Genomic DNA, 17,066 nt, shown 5'->3' with positions numbered 1-17,066 from the left:
GCTCTGGGGGTATCCATGTACTGGCCAGTTTGTAATCTAGAGCGTTAAATCTTGATTAAGATTAATGATCCAGTTAATCTATTTACGATGGAATTATTTGCTTAACCAATCTCTCTTCTACCCAGAGAGTTAATAATGAATTGAAAATCTGGGGACAAAGATGCATCTGTTCAGATTTCAAGTATCTCTAAAGACAGGAGAATGACAACAAAATGAAGTTTCCAATGTAAGACTATCTTAGTGTCTATTTCAGTGATTTTCAAAGAAGTGAATATAAATATAAAAGTATTTAAATTGATACAGTTAATTTATACATGATGAAAACTGATATAATAGGAACAGTTTTCTTTGGGAAAAAAATGAACATTTCAGTATCAATACAGATTGTAGTCTTTGCTGGAAAACAAAAAATTGTTCAAATTTTTTTTCAAAATTATCAATAAGACATGGAGTAAACTTATTCTTATCTCCCCCACTATTTATCTGAGTATACTGCATCAGAACAAGCAACTGGAAAAATCTGCATGAAAATTTACTCACATTAATGAGGTACTCAGTTTTTTAAAATAACACAAAAATCAAATAAAATTTCTGTTAGGGTTTAATTTTTTCTTTTTTTTTTAGGGTTTAATTTTTTAGAATAATTTATTTTTATTCTTAAAATTTATATCTAATTTTTATTTGTTTATATTTTTTATTGTAGTATAGTTGCTTTAAAATGTTGTGTTAGTTTATACTGTACAGTAAAGTGAATCAGCTATATGTATACATATATACCCTCTTTTTTGGATTTCTTTCTCATTTAGGTCATGACAGAACACTGAGTAGAGTTCCCTGTGCTGTACAGTAGGTTCTCATTAGTTATCTGTTTTATACATAGTATCAATAGTGTATATATGTCAATCCCAATCTCCCAATTCATCCCCCCACACTTCCCCCTTGGTATCCATATGTTTGTTCTCTTCTTCTGTGTCACTGTTTTTGCTTTGTAAATAAGATCGTCTATACCAAATTTTTCAGATTCCACATGTATGCATTAATATACGATATTTGTTTTTCTCTTTCTGACTTACTTCACTCTGTATGACAGTCTCTAGGTCCATCCATGTCTCTACAGATAACCCAATTTCGTTCCTTATCATGGCTGAGTTAATATTCCATTGTATATGTACCACATCTTCTTTATCCATTCCTCTGTTCATGGACATTCAGGTTGCTTCCATGTCCTGGCTATTGTAATAGTGCTGTAATGAACATTGGGGTCCATGTGTCTTTTCAAATTGTTTTTCTCTGGATATATGCCGAGGAGTGGTATTGCTAGATCATATGATAACTCTGTTTTTAGTTTTCTAAGGAACCTCTATACTATATCTAGATATAGATGCATAGATATTTAGATATAAACATTTAGAATGATATATAAATTTTATAATTTGTTTTACCTGATCTTTATAATTTATAAATTTTGTATTTAGAAATATTAAGTATCTTGTTTCACTGATTTTTAAAGAAAAGGTTTAAGAATGCTGAACAATTTTTAAATAAAAAACTGTTCAGTGTGATACAAAACAAATACCAAAATAGCAGTATTGTCATTTTGCTCCAGGATTGTGGTCACTACTCTGAGTTCCCCACATCTTTTTTAAATTTATAGAACCCAGTGCAGCCCTGATTGGTGGTCCATCTGCTGATACTTTTAGATATTTTACACTCTATTTTTCTTAGTTACGTCCTGAGTTATTACTAGCTTTCTTAGGAAAAGCATTCTTTTGCTAATTCATTTTTAGACTTTAGTCCAGTATTTTTCTCCCAAATCTTTATCTTGTGTTGCAAACTCACTTGTGTAGAGATTATTTTTCACCTAGGTAAATTATCCTGCTCATAACCCTATTAAACCTTATCTGTTCTCTCTCTCTATTGCCCAGTCATCAAGGTCAATAGGAAGTCATATCCTGCTCTTCAGATTGCCCGTTATTGTAATATAATTGACAGTTTTAATAAGCATAGGTCAGGTTCATTATTTAAGTATATTTTTAGCAATAATAAAAATGTGGGGCTAATTTCTGTAGCACATTACTTATTGTGCATCTTTCAGATGAAAGCAAATCATTGACAACTTTTCATTTTAGACGGCTCCCAGAAGATGGTAAGAAAATAAACAGCTTCAATTGAAGCTTCATCTTCACTAAGAAAATGTAATAAAAGCAGCATTTATTACAACTCTTACTTTACCATTACTAATGTTCTTGACTGCAGAAATCATGTGTTACTTATTTTGGATCAGAACTGGATTGAGCCTGGCAACATCCAGGTTGGTGAGGTGGGATTTTACAGAGGCATCCAGCTATTCCCTTGTATTATTTATGTGCCAGCCTCACACAGTGTGATGGAATATGCTTTAATCCTCTGTATCTAAGGGCACAGCACAGTGCTTTGCAGACAGTACATACTCAATAAATATTTGTTGAATTGAATTCTCTACGAATTTATAGTTCACTATTTTATTATAGAAGAAAATGTTATTAGTTCAGAAGTGTTTTAAAAATGAAATATTTTTATAAAAGTAGTACATGGGTATAGTTAAAAATTTCAAATGCTATTGAAAAACCTAAAATGGAAAACAGCAGTGCCCTACCTTCTCCCCATCTTTCTGTCTCTGTCCACAGGCAGCTGCCCTCAGCTCTTCCGGCTGGTTTTCCTTGACCTTTCCTCCAGCTTTATGAATAATATATGTATGCTGTTATTTCTTGATTTACCAGTTTTAGACATTATTTTAATGCCTAACTATGGAACTGAATACTTAGCTTTCCCACATCAACTTCCCTTTCCCTTTCCATCCTTTACAGTGAAATCATGAATTGGGGTTAAACTAATGGTTAGTTTTAACATTTCTTCCTCCCTCTGTCCCTCCCTCTTCCTTCCTTCCCTCCTTCCTCCCTCGCTCCCTTCCTCCCTCACTCCCTTCCTCCTTCCCTCCCTTCCTCCCTCCCTCCCTCCCTCCCTCCGTCCTTCTCTCTCTCTCTCTCTGTGTCTCTCTCTTTCTTTCTTTCTTTCTTTCCCTCTCTCCCCCTCCCTCCCTCCCTTCCTTCGTCTCTTCCTGTCTAGCTATCCATCTACCTACCTATCTATGTACCTATGTATAAGTTTACTGCTGAGTCATGTAGTATATGATGATGGTCAACTCTCCTTTCTTGTATAATCTTTTTTTTTTTATGGTTGATAATCACCTTATTTTTAATTTGCCCATTCTTCTGTACAGGCAAAATACTGTTATGTTTTCCCAGAGCCTCCAACATTTCTGCCACACATCTCAGTAAATTTATTGCATGTTCAAACTCAGTAGTTCCTTTTTATTTCTCATAGTTTTTTTTTTCTGGAGTGTTTCATATTTTACTGTATTTTAGACAAAATGCTTCCTTAGACCTACTGACATCTTAAGAGACTCCTCTTTCCTCTTCTCTTCTTTTGGAATCTCCTGTTTTCTAGACCCCTTGTCCTCCCTTTTTCTTTGAATTCCCCTCTTGTTTGGTTGGAGCATATCTTGCAGTAGCTCCCTGAGTAAAAGTTCATTCATGGGGTATACATTTTTCAAGCTCTCGCATGTCTGAAAATATCTTCACTAGATTGATAATCCATAAGACTTCCAGGTTAAAAATTGTTTACCCTTAGAATTTTGAAGACATTGTCCCATTGTCTTTTTTTTTTCTTTGGCCACGTGGCATGGCATGCGGGAGCCCTGACCAAGGATCACACCTGTGTCCCCTGCAGTGGGAAAGCAGAGTCTTAACCACTGGACCACCAGGGTTAAGGTTTTATGTTGCTGTGTTCCTGTAGACAAATCTCATACTAGTCTTATCCTTTGAAGTGGCCTATTTTTGGTTTGTTTTTACCCCTTCTAGAACTTTTACCTCCAGAAGCTTTGTCTCTGAAAGCTTTACTCTGAATCATAATGTGCGTGTTCCCCTTCCCCCCTCTCCAATGTACTGAGCTGTGTATTTTCTTTTTTTCTTTTTTTTTGGCGGTACGCGGGCCTCTCACTGCTGTGGCCTCTCCCGTTGCGGAGCACAGGCTCTGGACACGCAGGCCCAGCGGCCATGGCTCACGGGCCCAGCTGCTCCACGGCATGTGGGATCCTCCCGGACCGGGGCACGAACCTGTGTCCCCCTGCATCGGCAGGCGGACTCTCAACCACTGCGCCACCAGGGAAGCCCTGAGCTGTGTACTTGATGAGCCATATCAACAGAAGATTCACGTTCTTAAGTCTGAAAATTTTTACCTCTGTAATAATTTTTTCTCCCATTTTCTTTTCTTCTTTCTAGAACTCTTAATTAGTTATATGTCAGCTTTTTTTGGACAGAATGCCTGCTTTTCCTTCCTGTTTCCATATTATTATCTCTTTGTTCTAGTTTCTGGGAGATGTCTTGCAGCTTTTAAAAATTTGAGCTCTCATGTGATTAATTTTAAAAAATATTTTCTTGTTCATTGACTTCCTTTATCAGAGCATCCTGTATTTGTTTCATGAGTATAGTATCTTCTCTTATTTCGACGAGAGTATTAATTATGGCAAGTTTTCTTTTGTTCCCTGGAATGTTTTTATTTCTGCTGGGCTCCTGTTTTCTTTTTGCTTGCTTTAGCCTCTCCTTTTCATCCTGGACTTTTTTTTAGCTTGGAGGGGCCTAGTAAATAATACCTGTTTTCTCTCCCAAATTTGGAACCAATTGAGAAATAAACTTAAGAAACACACTGATGGAGATAAATTACAGATAAATTACTGAGTTGAAGGATATGACTTTTTAGATCTATGGTGGGTTTTCTTCTACATATACCCAGAATTGAATTTAGCCCCTGAATGACAGCCAGAGCAGGACACCTGCAGATCAACCCTGACCGGGCAGGGCCCTCACTGCATTGCAGAGAGAGTGTATCCTAAGAACTTGCTAGCTCAGATGAAAGTTGGAGAGGAAAGGTTTAATCAGAACGTGCCTAGTTTCTTCTCCAGACTAGCTCAGTGAGTGATGGGAGGGAAAGGGGAGCTGGGAGCATTACTGAATCAAAGTCCTTACACATCTAAACATAAGACCATGGAAATGCAGAGTCCCTTCTCCCCTCAGTACCTTTCTTTAGATGTCTAGTGATTTTTTTTCTGTCTGTCCTAAGTGGGAAATTTTATGTCTCACTGTAATGTAATATCTGGCAAGCTTCAAGAGTGGTGGAGTAGCTATTCAACATTTTGGTTGTGAGCTCCTATCCTTAATTCCACTGTAATGTCAGTATCAAGATCTTTTCTCTGGGGGCGTTCAGTTTTTGAAAAGGAGAATCCTTTAATCTTCTCAGTGGGGCATTTGTAGCTGCTAGCTTTCTGGCCCCAGGGTTGGAGTCTGACCTTTCAGGATGTAGACTCTTATTTAATCTCTTAGTTGTAACTCCAGCATCAGTACCACCTTTTAATGTTCCTGACACTCTGCAGTCTGAGACTCCTTTTCTGTTTCTACCCAAAAAATGAGAGCAGAGTCATCTGGCTTGAGGGCTGGAGGCTAGATACGTCCCTGTGTGTCTAGTCTTGTTTTAGCTCAGGACCTTCCTGATACCTCTGCAGGCACACAAGTTAACCCTTCCTCTGCTCTGCAAACTCTCAGTTACCACTCCAGCATTATCTTATCTTCCAAAATTTGTTGAAAACTGTCACTATTTATTGTTTCTTCTTTTGTTGTCCTCGTTCATTCCTCTGTTGTGATTTTAAGTTTGGGGTGGGAGAAGAAATAGATGGAAGTGGCCAAACCACCACATTTAACTGAAAGTCTTACAGGTTTTGTTTTCACATAAACACCAACATAAGGCTGTTCTTCATGCTCTGCAGTGTATTCCTGAAAACTTCCGTAAACCTGCCTTTACCGTTGGTCACCTTATAGTGTTAACAAGTTACTGTATTTCTGTTTATCTCACAAAACTGGAAATTCTACCGTTACCTTCAAATGGGACTAAATTGAAAACAGGCCTACTCAGGAATGTTGATTTGCTGGAGAGATTAATTTGTTTTACTTTTGAAAATATTTCCCATAAAAGACGAGTAGATGAGCTTGCAAGGCTTTAAAATGACAGTTATATTGTTAATCATATTGATTTGTTGTCTTACAGAAAGGAGAAAGTTAGCAAAGCAGCCAGAAGTACTTTCTGTGGATGAACTCAAAAGTCTATTAATACTCACAAGGGAATGCTTTTTCGATCATTTTGATGCTATTATCCCTGAAACAAGTCTAATAAAGACAGACAACACCTCCAATAGGTTAAATGGTAAGTTTTCTGTTACTTTAAACGTTAGTTCTTTTTTGTGTGTGGCATTTATGATGGTTATTTATTATTAAAACTAATAAAATATATCAATCAAATAAAAATCTATCATAAATTTTAATAGTGATATATACTTGTATATACAAGTATGTATGTGTATATAATAAGCTGTATTTTTCATCATTTAAACAGTAGAAATTCTCTTATAATTTCTTTCTTGAAGCATGTTCAGTATAATTGTTTCTGAGCAGAGGGAGAAACACTTTAAGGTGATTCCCCTTACAACTGTTACTAAGCTACTAGAATGGATGGATTTCTATTAAGCTATGTTTTCATAAGATAAAAAAAGTAGAACCTACTCAGTAAATTTAATATAGTTAAAAGTACATATAATAAGATGCTCCACATTTGCCATTTTTTATAGCAGGAACAATACCAAGGTTCTACTGAGGGAGCAGGAAATAATTTCTATATTAACTTGCATTTGTTTCTGTTTTCCTGGCTTCCATTCTTGTGATGAATTTGAATAGAGTGAAGCTTTTCAAGATCTAACAAAGAAGCATTTGAAGATTGCCTGGCATTTTAAAAGTACAGGATAATTTTTTTGTTTTTATTCTGTGAGAATCATTTTTATTCGTACATTAATAAGAAAATGACCAAAGAATCAAGTTAATAATAATGTTTGTTGAGTGCCTTTTCTCTTGTTTGATGCCATGAAGGCACACAAAGAAGTAAAAATTTGGGTCCTTGGCTTTCTACAGGCTTATGATCTGTTTGGAAAACAAAATATAAATACAGCATCTAGTGCCACGTTTAAGGGCCCAGGCTTCTGGAGATAGCCTGCCAGGGTTTAAATCTCAGCTTTGTCACTTGTTAGCCGTATGTCTTTGGGCAGGTTATTTAACCTCTCCATATCTGTTTCCTCATGTTTCAAATGGGGATGATAATATTACCCAGTTACTAGGGTTATTATGAGGATTAACTGAGTTGATACATGTAAAACACTTAGAACACAATCAGTGCCAAAAAATTGTTACCTGTTGTTTGCATTTTCATTATCACTATTGTTAATATCAGTACCAAAGTTAAATAGTGTGTAGTAATCTGAAAGATGTTGGAGACAGTATAAGGTTACTTTTAAGTGCAAGATATGTTCAGTAAGTGAGAGAGCATGGCTTCTTGGTTACAGCATGGGCTCTGGAGCAATACTAACAAGGCTGAATCCCAGCTCTGTACCTTACTCCTGTCTTTTAAATCATCTCTAGATTACTTATAATACCTAATACAATGTAAATAGTTATAAATACAATGTAAATGCCATGTAAATAGTTGCCAGCACACACCAAATTCAAGTTTTGCTTTTTGGAACTTTCTGGAATTTTTTTTCGCCCAAATATTTTTTATCCATGGTTGCTTGAATCTGTGGATGTGGAACTCGTGGATACAGAGGGTCAACTGTACACCTAACTGCAAATTACAGCAAAAGAAGCAGCAAGGTCAATTATATTTCATATTCTGACCCATTATTTGCAGCCATGCACATTAGGAGTTATTAGCAATTGTTAGGGTTATTGATCTGTTTCTTTTTTTCTTTTTTTTTTCTTTTTTTTGTGAAAACTCTAGCATGTGTAACAAATGAGAGTCAGTATACCATTTTATTTACTCATTGCCATAACTTGCTAAAGACTTTCATAATGCCAAATGTGATATCTGAACTCAAAAAACAGTGTCCTTTACCTGGGACTGTTGGGGCACATAAACACTGCATAAATGACTTTTCTGGATAACGCTATAAGATCACAGTTTTCTGATTTCAAATACTTTAATAAGAATCTTCTAGTGTATGTTTATAATTCTTGCCCTATTAATAAACACAATCTACCAATTATAACCTTTTTTTGGTGATTCATTCATATTTTGAAATGTAAGCCTATCATGGCCTGTATTCATTAGCCACATATTGTTATCTGAAATATTACTTTCCTTTTTGTTTGCTGTGATTTGTGATTTTGTAGGGCAGGTTTTTTTTGTTTTTTGGGGGTTTTTTTGCAGTACTCGGGCCTCTCACTGCTGTGGCCTCTCCCGTTGCAGAGCACAGGCTCCGGACGCGCAGGCCCAGCGGCCATGGCTCCCGGGCCCAGCCGCTCCGCGGCATGTGGGATCCTCCCGGGCCTGGGCACAAACCCGTGTCCCCTTCATTGGCAGGCAGGTTCTCAACCACTGCGCCACCAAGGAAGCCCCGAAAACACTTTTAAAATGAAGCGGTAGGGCTTCCGCAGTGGTCCAGTGGCTAAGACTCTGTGCTCCCAATGCATGGGGCCTGGGTTCGAACCCAGGTCAGGGAACTAGATCCCACATGCCACAGCTAAGAGTTTGCATGCTGCAAATAAAGATCCCGCATGCTGCAACTAAGACCCAGTGCAGCCAAATAAGTAGATATTTTTAAAAAATAAATAAAAATAAATAAATAAAATGAAGCAGTGTATTTGGTTTCTCAGAGGCTCCTTTTTGATTGTCAGCATGGCTCCGTGTCCTGCTTGCCACATAAATAAAATATTGTATTTCATTTTATTGTAAGAATTATATTAAGTTATTCCCCAAAAGACATGATACATATGAATGTTTGCCTATCCATTCCTTAATATTTAGCCTGTGTCACTTATATTTATGTAGATTGTATAGTCAAAGTTAATAATTAATTATATTGTAATATTTAGGAATAATTAATGTTAACTTTTATTTAAAATGGCTCGTATTCTTTTGTGAACACAGCCTGTAACTGTTCAGAACTGATAATGATTTTTTTCTTTATACTTTTTTTGAAAAACCATGCCAACATTATAAAGTAGATTATTTCATCATAAAGCTCATTATTCTATAAAATAGTATTTCACCACCCTTATTAAGAAATGGGAAGTGCTATATTTGGATGGTGTTTGGTTGGGGCAGTCCAGTATAGGCATTAAAAATATTTTAAGCTATTTGACTAAATAGTTTAATAAGTAAAGGAAAAATAGTATGCAGTTGGCTTCTGTTTTCATTTATGATTAATTTTTTTCTTTTTTGTTCAAAAATTTCTTACCAAATCATTATCACTTTGTAAGACCCCAAAGTATAAAATGGGTATTTTTGTCAGGGTTGATGGTTAGTCAAATAGCTAATGTCCAGTAATTTTCAGTCAATTTATTAGTGTGTAATAGTTCAAACAATTTAAAGCACCAGATAGTTTTTGAATCCAAAATGTAGTACAATTAGTTATTTTGCCAGTGTTAAAACAGTTGGGATGTACTCATAATTTATAATGAGAATGGAAGGTGTCCCTGTATGTTTTTGATGATAATTGCAGTGTTATCAACAATCTCAGTGTTAGTTCATTGCAGCATACTGGCTGGAAAGATAAGCACACCTTTACATATAATATTTTATTAGTGGTAAAATAACATTTAACGTTAGCGATTTACTTGAAAATGTGTATGTTAAGGCATCTTACACTAATACATAGTGAGAATTATTTCTAAAGTAACCTTTACCTGCAAACATCATAAGTTATTTATGGTATTACTGTACTTTTGAGAATGAGGTAATCTCTCTTTTTTTTCTAAAGATTCTCACTTTTTTTTAATATAAATTTATTTATTTAATTATTTAGCTTTTGGCTGCTTTTGATTTTCGTTGCTGTGCGCAGACTTTCTCTAGTTGCAGCGAGCAGGGGCTACTCTTCGTTGCGGTGCGTGGGCTTCTCATTGCAGTGGCTTCTCTTGTGGAGCACAGTCTCTAGGCACGCAGGCTTCAGTAGTTGTGGCACACGGGCTCAGTAGTTGTGGCTCGCGGGCTGAAGAGCACAGGCTCAGTAGTTGTGGCGCACGGGCTCTAGAGCGCAGCCTCAGTAGTTGTGGCTCACGGGCTTAGTTGCTCTGCAGCATGTGGGATCTTCCTGGACCAGGACTCGAACCTGTGTTCACTGCATTGGCAGGCGGATTCTTAACCACTGTGCCACAAGGGAAGTCTGGTAATCTCTTTTAAAGATATGAATTTCTTAGGATACTGGTGATAATTCCTCTTTGTAGTATGGAAATCACATAATATATCCAGAATATTCTCCACAGAGTTGTCTCCTTTCCATTTAGAACTAATTTCACAAAAATAACAAAGTCATGCTTTCATTTCATGAGTTTTTACAGTGCTAATTCATCTTCTGAATTCTAGCTCGTAACTTTTATTATGAGGAGATAGTAAAATAAAGCTTAATACTAATTTTTTTTTTCATTTCCAAAAAACTTTTCTATGGTATTTTGCACAGTTCAGGCCATCAGAGATATCCTTAATAAATGCCCGAGGTAAGTACTGTACAGTTAATCCAATTTGCCTTTATACACATGCACATGTGCACACACACACACGATGTATGTACGTATCTACATACATTTTTATATAGCAAAATTCAGTATGTTAATACCTTTCAGTACTTACATATTTCTCTTCAGATTCCAATCCAGTGGAACATATTTCTTCAAGTCTAGTGGAAACCAATCCTCTGGAGTGGCCAGAAAGGCATGTTCTTCAAAACTTGGAAACTTTTGAAAAAGCTAAACAAAAAATGAGGTAATATTTAAATAGCTCAGTATTTTTTAATGACTTTTAAAATCTTAATCCTTGTATTTATGAGATATTAGTAGTTTATGGTTTTATTGTAAAAGAAATATATGCTTACTATAAATCCAGAGATAGATAGATAGGGCACTACAGAGTAGTGTGTCCACGGAATGCTCTTTTTCTTCTACCTTCTACTTGTACTTTCTAGGTGTACATAATCACAGTTAACATTTTAGTGGATGTCTTTCCAGACCATCTTCTATAGATATACACAGGTATATGAATACGTAAGAAAAATTTAAACAATACAGGAACATGTAAAGTGAAGTAAGAGTACTCTTCTTCTTTGAGCTATTTTAAATTCTTCCTGTTTTACATGTTTATGTTTGTATAGTATCTGTTAACTGTCTCTAAGAGGCAGAGTTTATTTTTGTTTTGTTTTTGGTTCAATACATAGTCAGCACTCAGTACATAATTGTTGAGTGGTAGAATAATAGAATAAAGAGAAGGGATTTGGCTCTCTTGCATTGCCCTCCTCCAACTCACTTCCCCCAAATCACATTTTTATCTTTAGATCCTCTGCTGATAACGTTTATGGCTTGCTATAACATTTGTGACTTGCTATAGTAACATTTTGTTCATAGATGTCAACAAATTTATTGAGTACCAACTGCGTGTCAGGCTCTCCTCTTAGAGGAGTAACCAGACAAGTAAATATAATACTTATAAATTACTCTATGTGTAATGACTGAAACAAAGGGACTGAAGGATAGTAATTTTACTTGCTGTGGGCGTGGAGAGATGAGGTGGATGGTCAGGGATGGCTCCCTGAGGAGGTTACATTGGAGCTGAGACCTAATGGATAAATGGGTGAAGCACATTCAGTCACACAGGACCTTATAGGTTTTCATACAGACTCTGGATTATATTGTAAGTGCATTGGTAAGCTTTTGATGGATTTTATACCAAAGAGTGACGTGATCTGATTTTGCAAAATAACTTTTACTCTTTCGTGGCGAATAGATTGTAGGAGGAGGATACTAGGAACAGACAGATCAGTTGGGTGGCTTTTTCTGTAGGCTGAGAGATAACTTTGATTTCTAACTAGAGTAGTAGTGGAGAACAAGTTTGGGATACATTTTGGTGCTTAGCTGGGGAAAAAACCTTCCTGTGATGGACTGGATGTGAAGGACAGGGAAAGAGAGGCATCCAAGACAGTTTAGATTTCTGGCTTGAACAGCATGTGAGTGGTGTTCTCACTTATGGTTTGGGGAAGATTGGAGAGAAGTTGGAGTAAGGACAGATTTGGGGAGAAAACTCGAGAGTTCTGCTTTAAGGATGCTAAGTTTGCTCTATGGCTTATGCAAGTGGACATGTTAGGTGGATCGGAGGAGAAACCTGGAAGTCAGTTTGGAGTTGTCATTAAAAGGGTTTTTCTGAATACATGCTAGTGGATGAGATCACTTGGTGAGACCATGTAGAAAAAGGAAAGAGGGCTTAAGACCATTCCTTGAAGGTCTCTAACGTTTATAGGTCAGGAGGAAAATGACAATCTAGAAAGAAGATTGAGAAAAGGACAGGTTACCCGTAAAAGAACTTGCCTTTCTTGCCCGTGATTATTTATTTTTTTCTAAATGTCTATTTATTTGTTTTTATTTTTGTTTGTATCGGGTCTTTGTTGCTGTGTGCGGGCTTTCTGTAGTTGTGGGGAGCGGGGGCTACTCTTCACTGCGGTGCACGGGCTTCTCATTGTCGTGGCTTCTCTTGATGCAGAGCACACACTCTGGGCGCAAGGGCTTCAGTAGTCGCGGCACATAGGTTCTAGAGCACAGGCTCAGTAGTTGTAGCGCACAGGCTCAGTAGTTGTGGCTCGTGGGCTCCAGAGCGCAGGCTCAGTAGTTGTGGTGCACGGGCTTAGTTGCTCCGTGACATGTGGGCTCTTCCAGGACCAGGGCTCGAACCCGTGTCCCCTGTATTGGCAGGCAGATTCTTAACCACTGCACCGCCAGGAAAGCCCACCCGTGAATTTTAGATTGTATATTTTAACTTCCCATTGTGAAAGGGGAGGAAATTAACATCTCTACTTCTCTTCACCATTTATCCTTCTTCTTCCTCTGGCACCTTATGTTATTTGTAATAGACAATTTTTTTTTTTTCTTGAAGTTATTTTTCTTGCACCTCTCTGACTTGCTACTCTGATTTGGACTGACCCTTTCTACCTGCACAACTGTTATCCTGGTATTTCTTTTGAATACATTTCTAGATTAGAACTGCATTTTCTTGGATTTCGTATCTAATGAGAAGTCTGATGCAACATGGATTTTTGTTCCTTAATAGGTATTTTACCCTGTCTGGAACTTTTAGAATTTTCTATTTTCCATAATGTTCTGAAATTACATGAGGCCATCATGGTGTGAACTATTCTGGTCTCAAGCCTTTTGTCTTTTTTTCAGCTCTGGGAGAAGCGAGAATTCTACCATTGAACCACCAATGCCTTACGGCTCTGGGAAATATTCTTCTATTATTTCTTTAATAGTATTCTTCCTTCTGTTTTCTTTTTTCTTCTCTCTTCTCTGTAATATCTGTTTTAACTAATTTTAGATGTCCTGGATTGATTTTTCATTCAAATTTGATTTTTCTCTCAATAATCCATCTCTTCATCTTTTCTGCTCTACATTCTAGGATATTTCCTTGACCTTTACTTTCATCGTTTCTATTAAATTTTTGGCAGCCATTTTTTAAATTCCTAATAATTCTTTTTTGTTATCTACCCTATTTTTTTCATAGCTACCTGTTCTTTTAATAATGAGAATTGAGAAGATACTATAAGGATATTAATTGGAATTTTCTTTTAACTTGTTTTATCTGTTCCTTAAATGATCCTTTCGATCTGTTTTATTTGCTCCTCTGGTGTTTTTCTCTTAGGTGTAGTTCTTTAGTGTCTGGTGGCCCTTGATTCTTCATAGCTAAGCATTTAGTACTAGGCTATGTTATATTGGTAGTTGCATACATTTTCTCTCTATATGTGTAGTTCTGTTCCCTATCTGCTCACACCTGAATTAATGCTGGGGGAGGGGAGATATAGGGCCCCCAAGGGTATCAGAAGGCAGGTAGCCTTGGTCCTTTACCCATAACTAAAATAATGGGGCTTTATTCTGGGAGCTCCACCACCAACATTAGGACAGGCACATAGTTCTGGATTTCATAGTTTCGGTTTTTGACTTGGAGGTAAAAGCATGGGGATAAGATGTGGTGTGGGAGGGTCGTACTAGAACAAGAATTCTAGTAGAGTTCTGAAAATATGCCACCTGATTTCTGCCTGTTGCCACTCCGAGCTCAAGTTTAGAGTCCCTCTGTGGCTTTGTGGGATGGAAAAAAGAAGACATGTTCTACCTTTTTTGTAGGTTTCTCTCTTATTCTTGTTGAGGCTCTTGTTCTAGTTTATTCCTGAAATTCATTGAACCCTTTTTTTTTTCCACTGTTTTTCCTTCTTCCTGTTTTCAACCCTATTATAGATTTAGTGCCCAGTACTTCAACACTGTGATTTTTATTTTTTTGAGTGGAAAGGTTAATGTGTATTTTTAATCCACCATCTTGAACTAGAAGAAGCTTGCTTGTCATTTAAGTCTAGCTCAAATAGCACCTGTCTCTTAAGACTTTTATAAATGATGCAGTTAAAAAACTGTGTTATTACTTCTTTCATGAAACTTATTTTATTGTACCTTTTCTACCTCATTCTACATTGGTGTATTTATCTCTTTTCACTCTCCTCACCTTCTTTCTCCTACTTCAAGTCATACCTCTACACAGTTGAGAGCAGTGATTATGAGTCTGTAAATTATCATCAGTGAACTCTTTTTTCAGTACCTTACAATGATAATTGCAGAGCAAATGCTCAATCAGTATTTGTGGACACTTCAAAATATGGGAAGATACCATCAAATTCTTGGCTGGGGACAAAAGTTATGTTATATATTTTCATAATTTGTTTTGTGTTAAAGCAGGTTCAGCTGGAATACAGGACCATTACATACTGAAATTTAAAAGTCATAAGAATTTGGTTTTAGACAAACTCAGTCACCTGTTGTGTGACTTTGTTGCCTCATCTTTAAGATGGGGATAACAATCCCAGTTCTACTCCAAAGTTGTGAAAATTTAATGAGATAATGTATGAAAAAATACTTTGTAAGCTTGAAAACACTAAACAAAGTGTTGTCAGTATTTTTTGTTTTGTTTTTAACCTAAGACATATCTTGATAGTATAATCCATAACAAACTGGGCTTTTAAATTGCTCTGATATTCTTGTGTCCTGGGTTCTATGTAAATGCAAAGTATACATTTCCCCATTGCAACTGGCTTATAAAATGATTGAGGGTAATATTCATTAAGATTTTGTGAGTCACTATTAAAGAATGGCCACACAGAAATTAAACTCATAATGTAGTTCCTGCCCTCCTGGAGTATAAAGTTCAGAGAAAATATTTAAGTGTTTTTCTGTTTGACTATTTTTATTAGATTTATATTTTCAATTTAAAAATAAAGGGAGGGCTTCCCTGGTTGCACAGTGGTTGGGAGTCCACTTGCCAATGCAAGGGACATGGGTTCCAGCCCTGGTCTGGGAAGATCCCACATGCCATAGAGCAGCTAAACCTGTGCGCGACAACTACTGAGCCTGTGCTCTAAAGCCTGCAAGCCACAACTACTGAGCCCGTGTGCCACAACTACTGAAGCCCACGCGCCTAGAGCCCGTGCTCCGCAACAAGAGAAGCCACTGCAATGGGAAGCCCGTGCACTGCAACGAAGAGTAGCCCCTGCTCGCTGCAACTGGAGAAAACCCACGCACAGCAACAAAGACCCAGTGCAGCCAAGAGTGAATAATAAATAAATAAATAAATAAATAAATAAAAATAAAGGGAATAGGAAGAGGAAAGAGGCACTGTCATGTTTAGAAATGTCTAAAGCCATAATGTCAACATTTCAATCATAAAATTATCAGTAAAAATGCTTGATTTGAGTGATTAAATAATCAGGAAATAGTTGAATTAATATAAAGTCAGGAAATTAATGTTCTGTGTAGGTACTGAAAGATTTTATTTTTGCTTTGGTGACAGAGTAATGTCATGATCTGTGACTCAGTGCTTGATAAAACCTTTAGCATTCTCTGAAACTATTTTCCTCTTTGCCGTTTTTAAAACTTTCTGGAACTTTTTGGGTTCATAGAGTTATAGAATAGAACTAGTATCTAATTCAGAATCAGTCTAGTTCTGACTCTGTCGATTGATTGATTGATTGATTGATTGATTGACTGTACGCGGGCCTCTCACTGTCGTGGCCTCTCCCGTTGCGGAGCACAGGCTCCCAACGCGCAGGCTCAGCGGCCATGGCTCACGGGCCCAGCCGCACCGTGGCATGTGGGATCTTCCCGGACTGAGGCATGAACCCGTGTCCCCTGCATCGGCAGGCAGACTCTCAACCACTGCGCCACCAGGGAAGCCCTGACTCTGTCATTTTAAATAGCTTGTCACCCTGGGTCTGTAAGGCATTATTGTGTGTTAGTGTCTTTATATGAAAAGTAGGAACAATGGTTCTTTTTTAGGCTTAGTATGATAAGAATTTTACAAAGTTCTTATTTTCAGGTGTTAATTTCATTTTGAGATAAGACCTATCTTTTTTTCAAGGAAATTTGTATTAAGAATATATTGTATGTAAAGTAGTTTGAAAAGTATAAAGTCCTCCATATATTTCAGGTATAATGATACAGTGCTTATCCATAATGCCATAATCATGGCTAGAAGAGACCTTGGAGAAATTTCGGATTACCATCTCATTTCATGGTGTGCTTCAAGTAATCTTTCAAGTTCATAGATAATTGCAACATTCAGTCTCTGCCCTCAAAATTTACAATATTGTGAGGTTTTGGAACATACAAGAGAGTTTAGATTTAAATTTTATAGAATTGATGACTTTGCACTACTAAATAATTAATCATCATTTATAAAGAATATAATTATGGGGCTTCCCTGGTGGTGCAGTGGTTGAGAGTCTGCCTGCCGATGCAGGGGACACGGGTTTGCGCCCCGGTCCAGGAAGATCCCACATGCTGCGGAGTAGCTGGGCCCATGAGCCATGGCCACTGGGCCTGCGCGTCCGGAGCCTGTGCTCCGCAACGGGAGAGGCCACATAG

General features: G+C 37.1%; 1 protein-coding gene across 7 annotated transcripts in view; it reads left to right on the top strand.

Annotated features, from left to right (window-relative positions):
* The window catches only part of MTBP (MDM2 binding protein), a 128,875-nt gene that overhangs the window by 38,273 nt on the left and 73,536 nt on the right, over positions 1–17,066 (top strand). For 5 of the 7 annotated variants that reach the window (XM_089898768.1, XM_089898769.1, XM_089898770.1 and 2 more), the window contains 2 exons: positions 6,136–6,291; positions 10,752–10,890. In XM_089898768.1, coding sequence (XP_089754894.1) covers positions 6,136–6,291; positions 10,752–10,890 — 295 coding nt within the window. The remainder of the gene's footprint in view (positions 1–6,135; positions 6,292–10,751; positions 10,891–17,066) is intronic. The other 2 variants (XM_089898767.1, XM_022555603.3) reach the window with 1 other exon arrangement.

Source organism: Delphinapterus leucas, chromosome 17, assembly GCF_059928025.1.
Source record: "Delphinapterus leucas isolate spDelLeu-1000000601 "Yukka" chromosome 17, BTC_Dleu_Yukka2, whole genome shotgun sequence".
In the NCBI taxonomy this organism is placed as follows: Eukaryota; Metazoa; Chordata; class Mammalia; order Artiodactyla; family Monodontidae; genus Delphinapterus; species Delphinapterus leucas.
The sequence above is the reverse complement of the archived record's forward strand: the minus strand, read 5'-3'. Positions and strand labels throughout refer to the sequence as shown.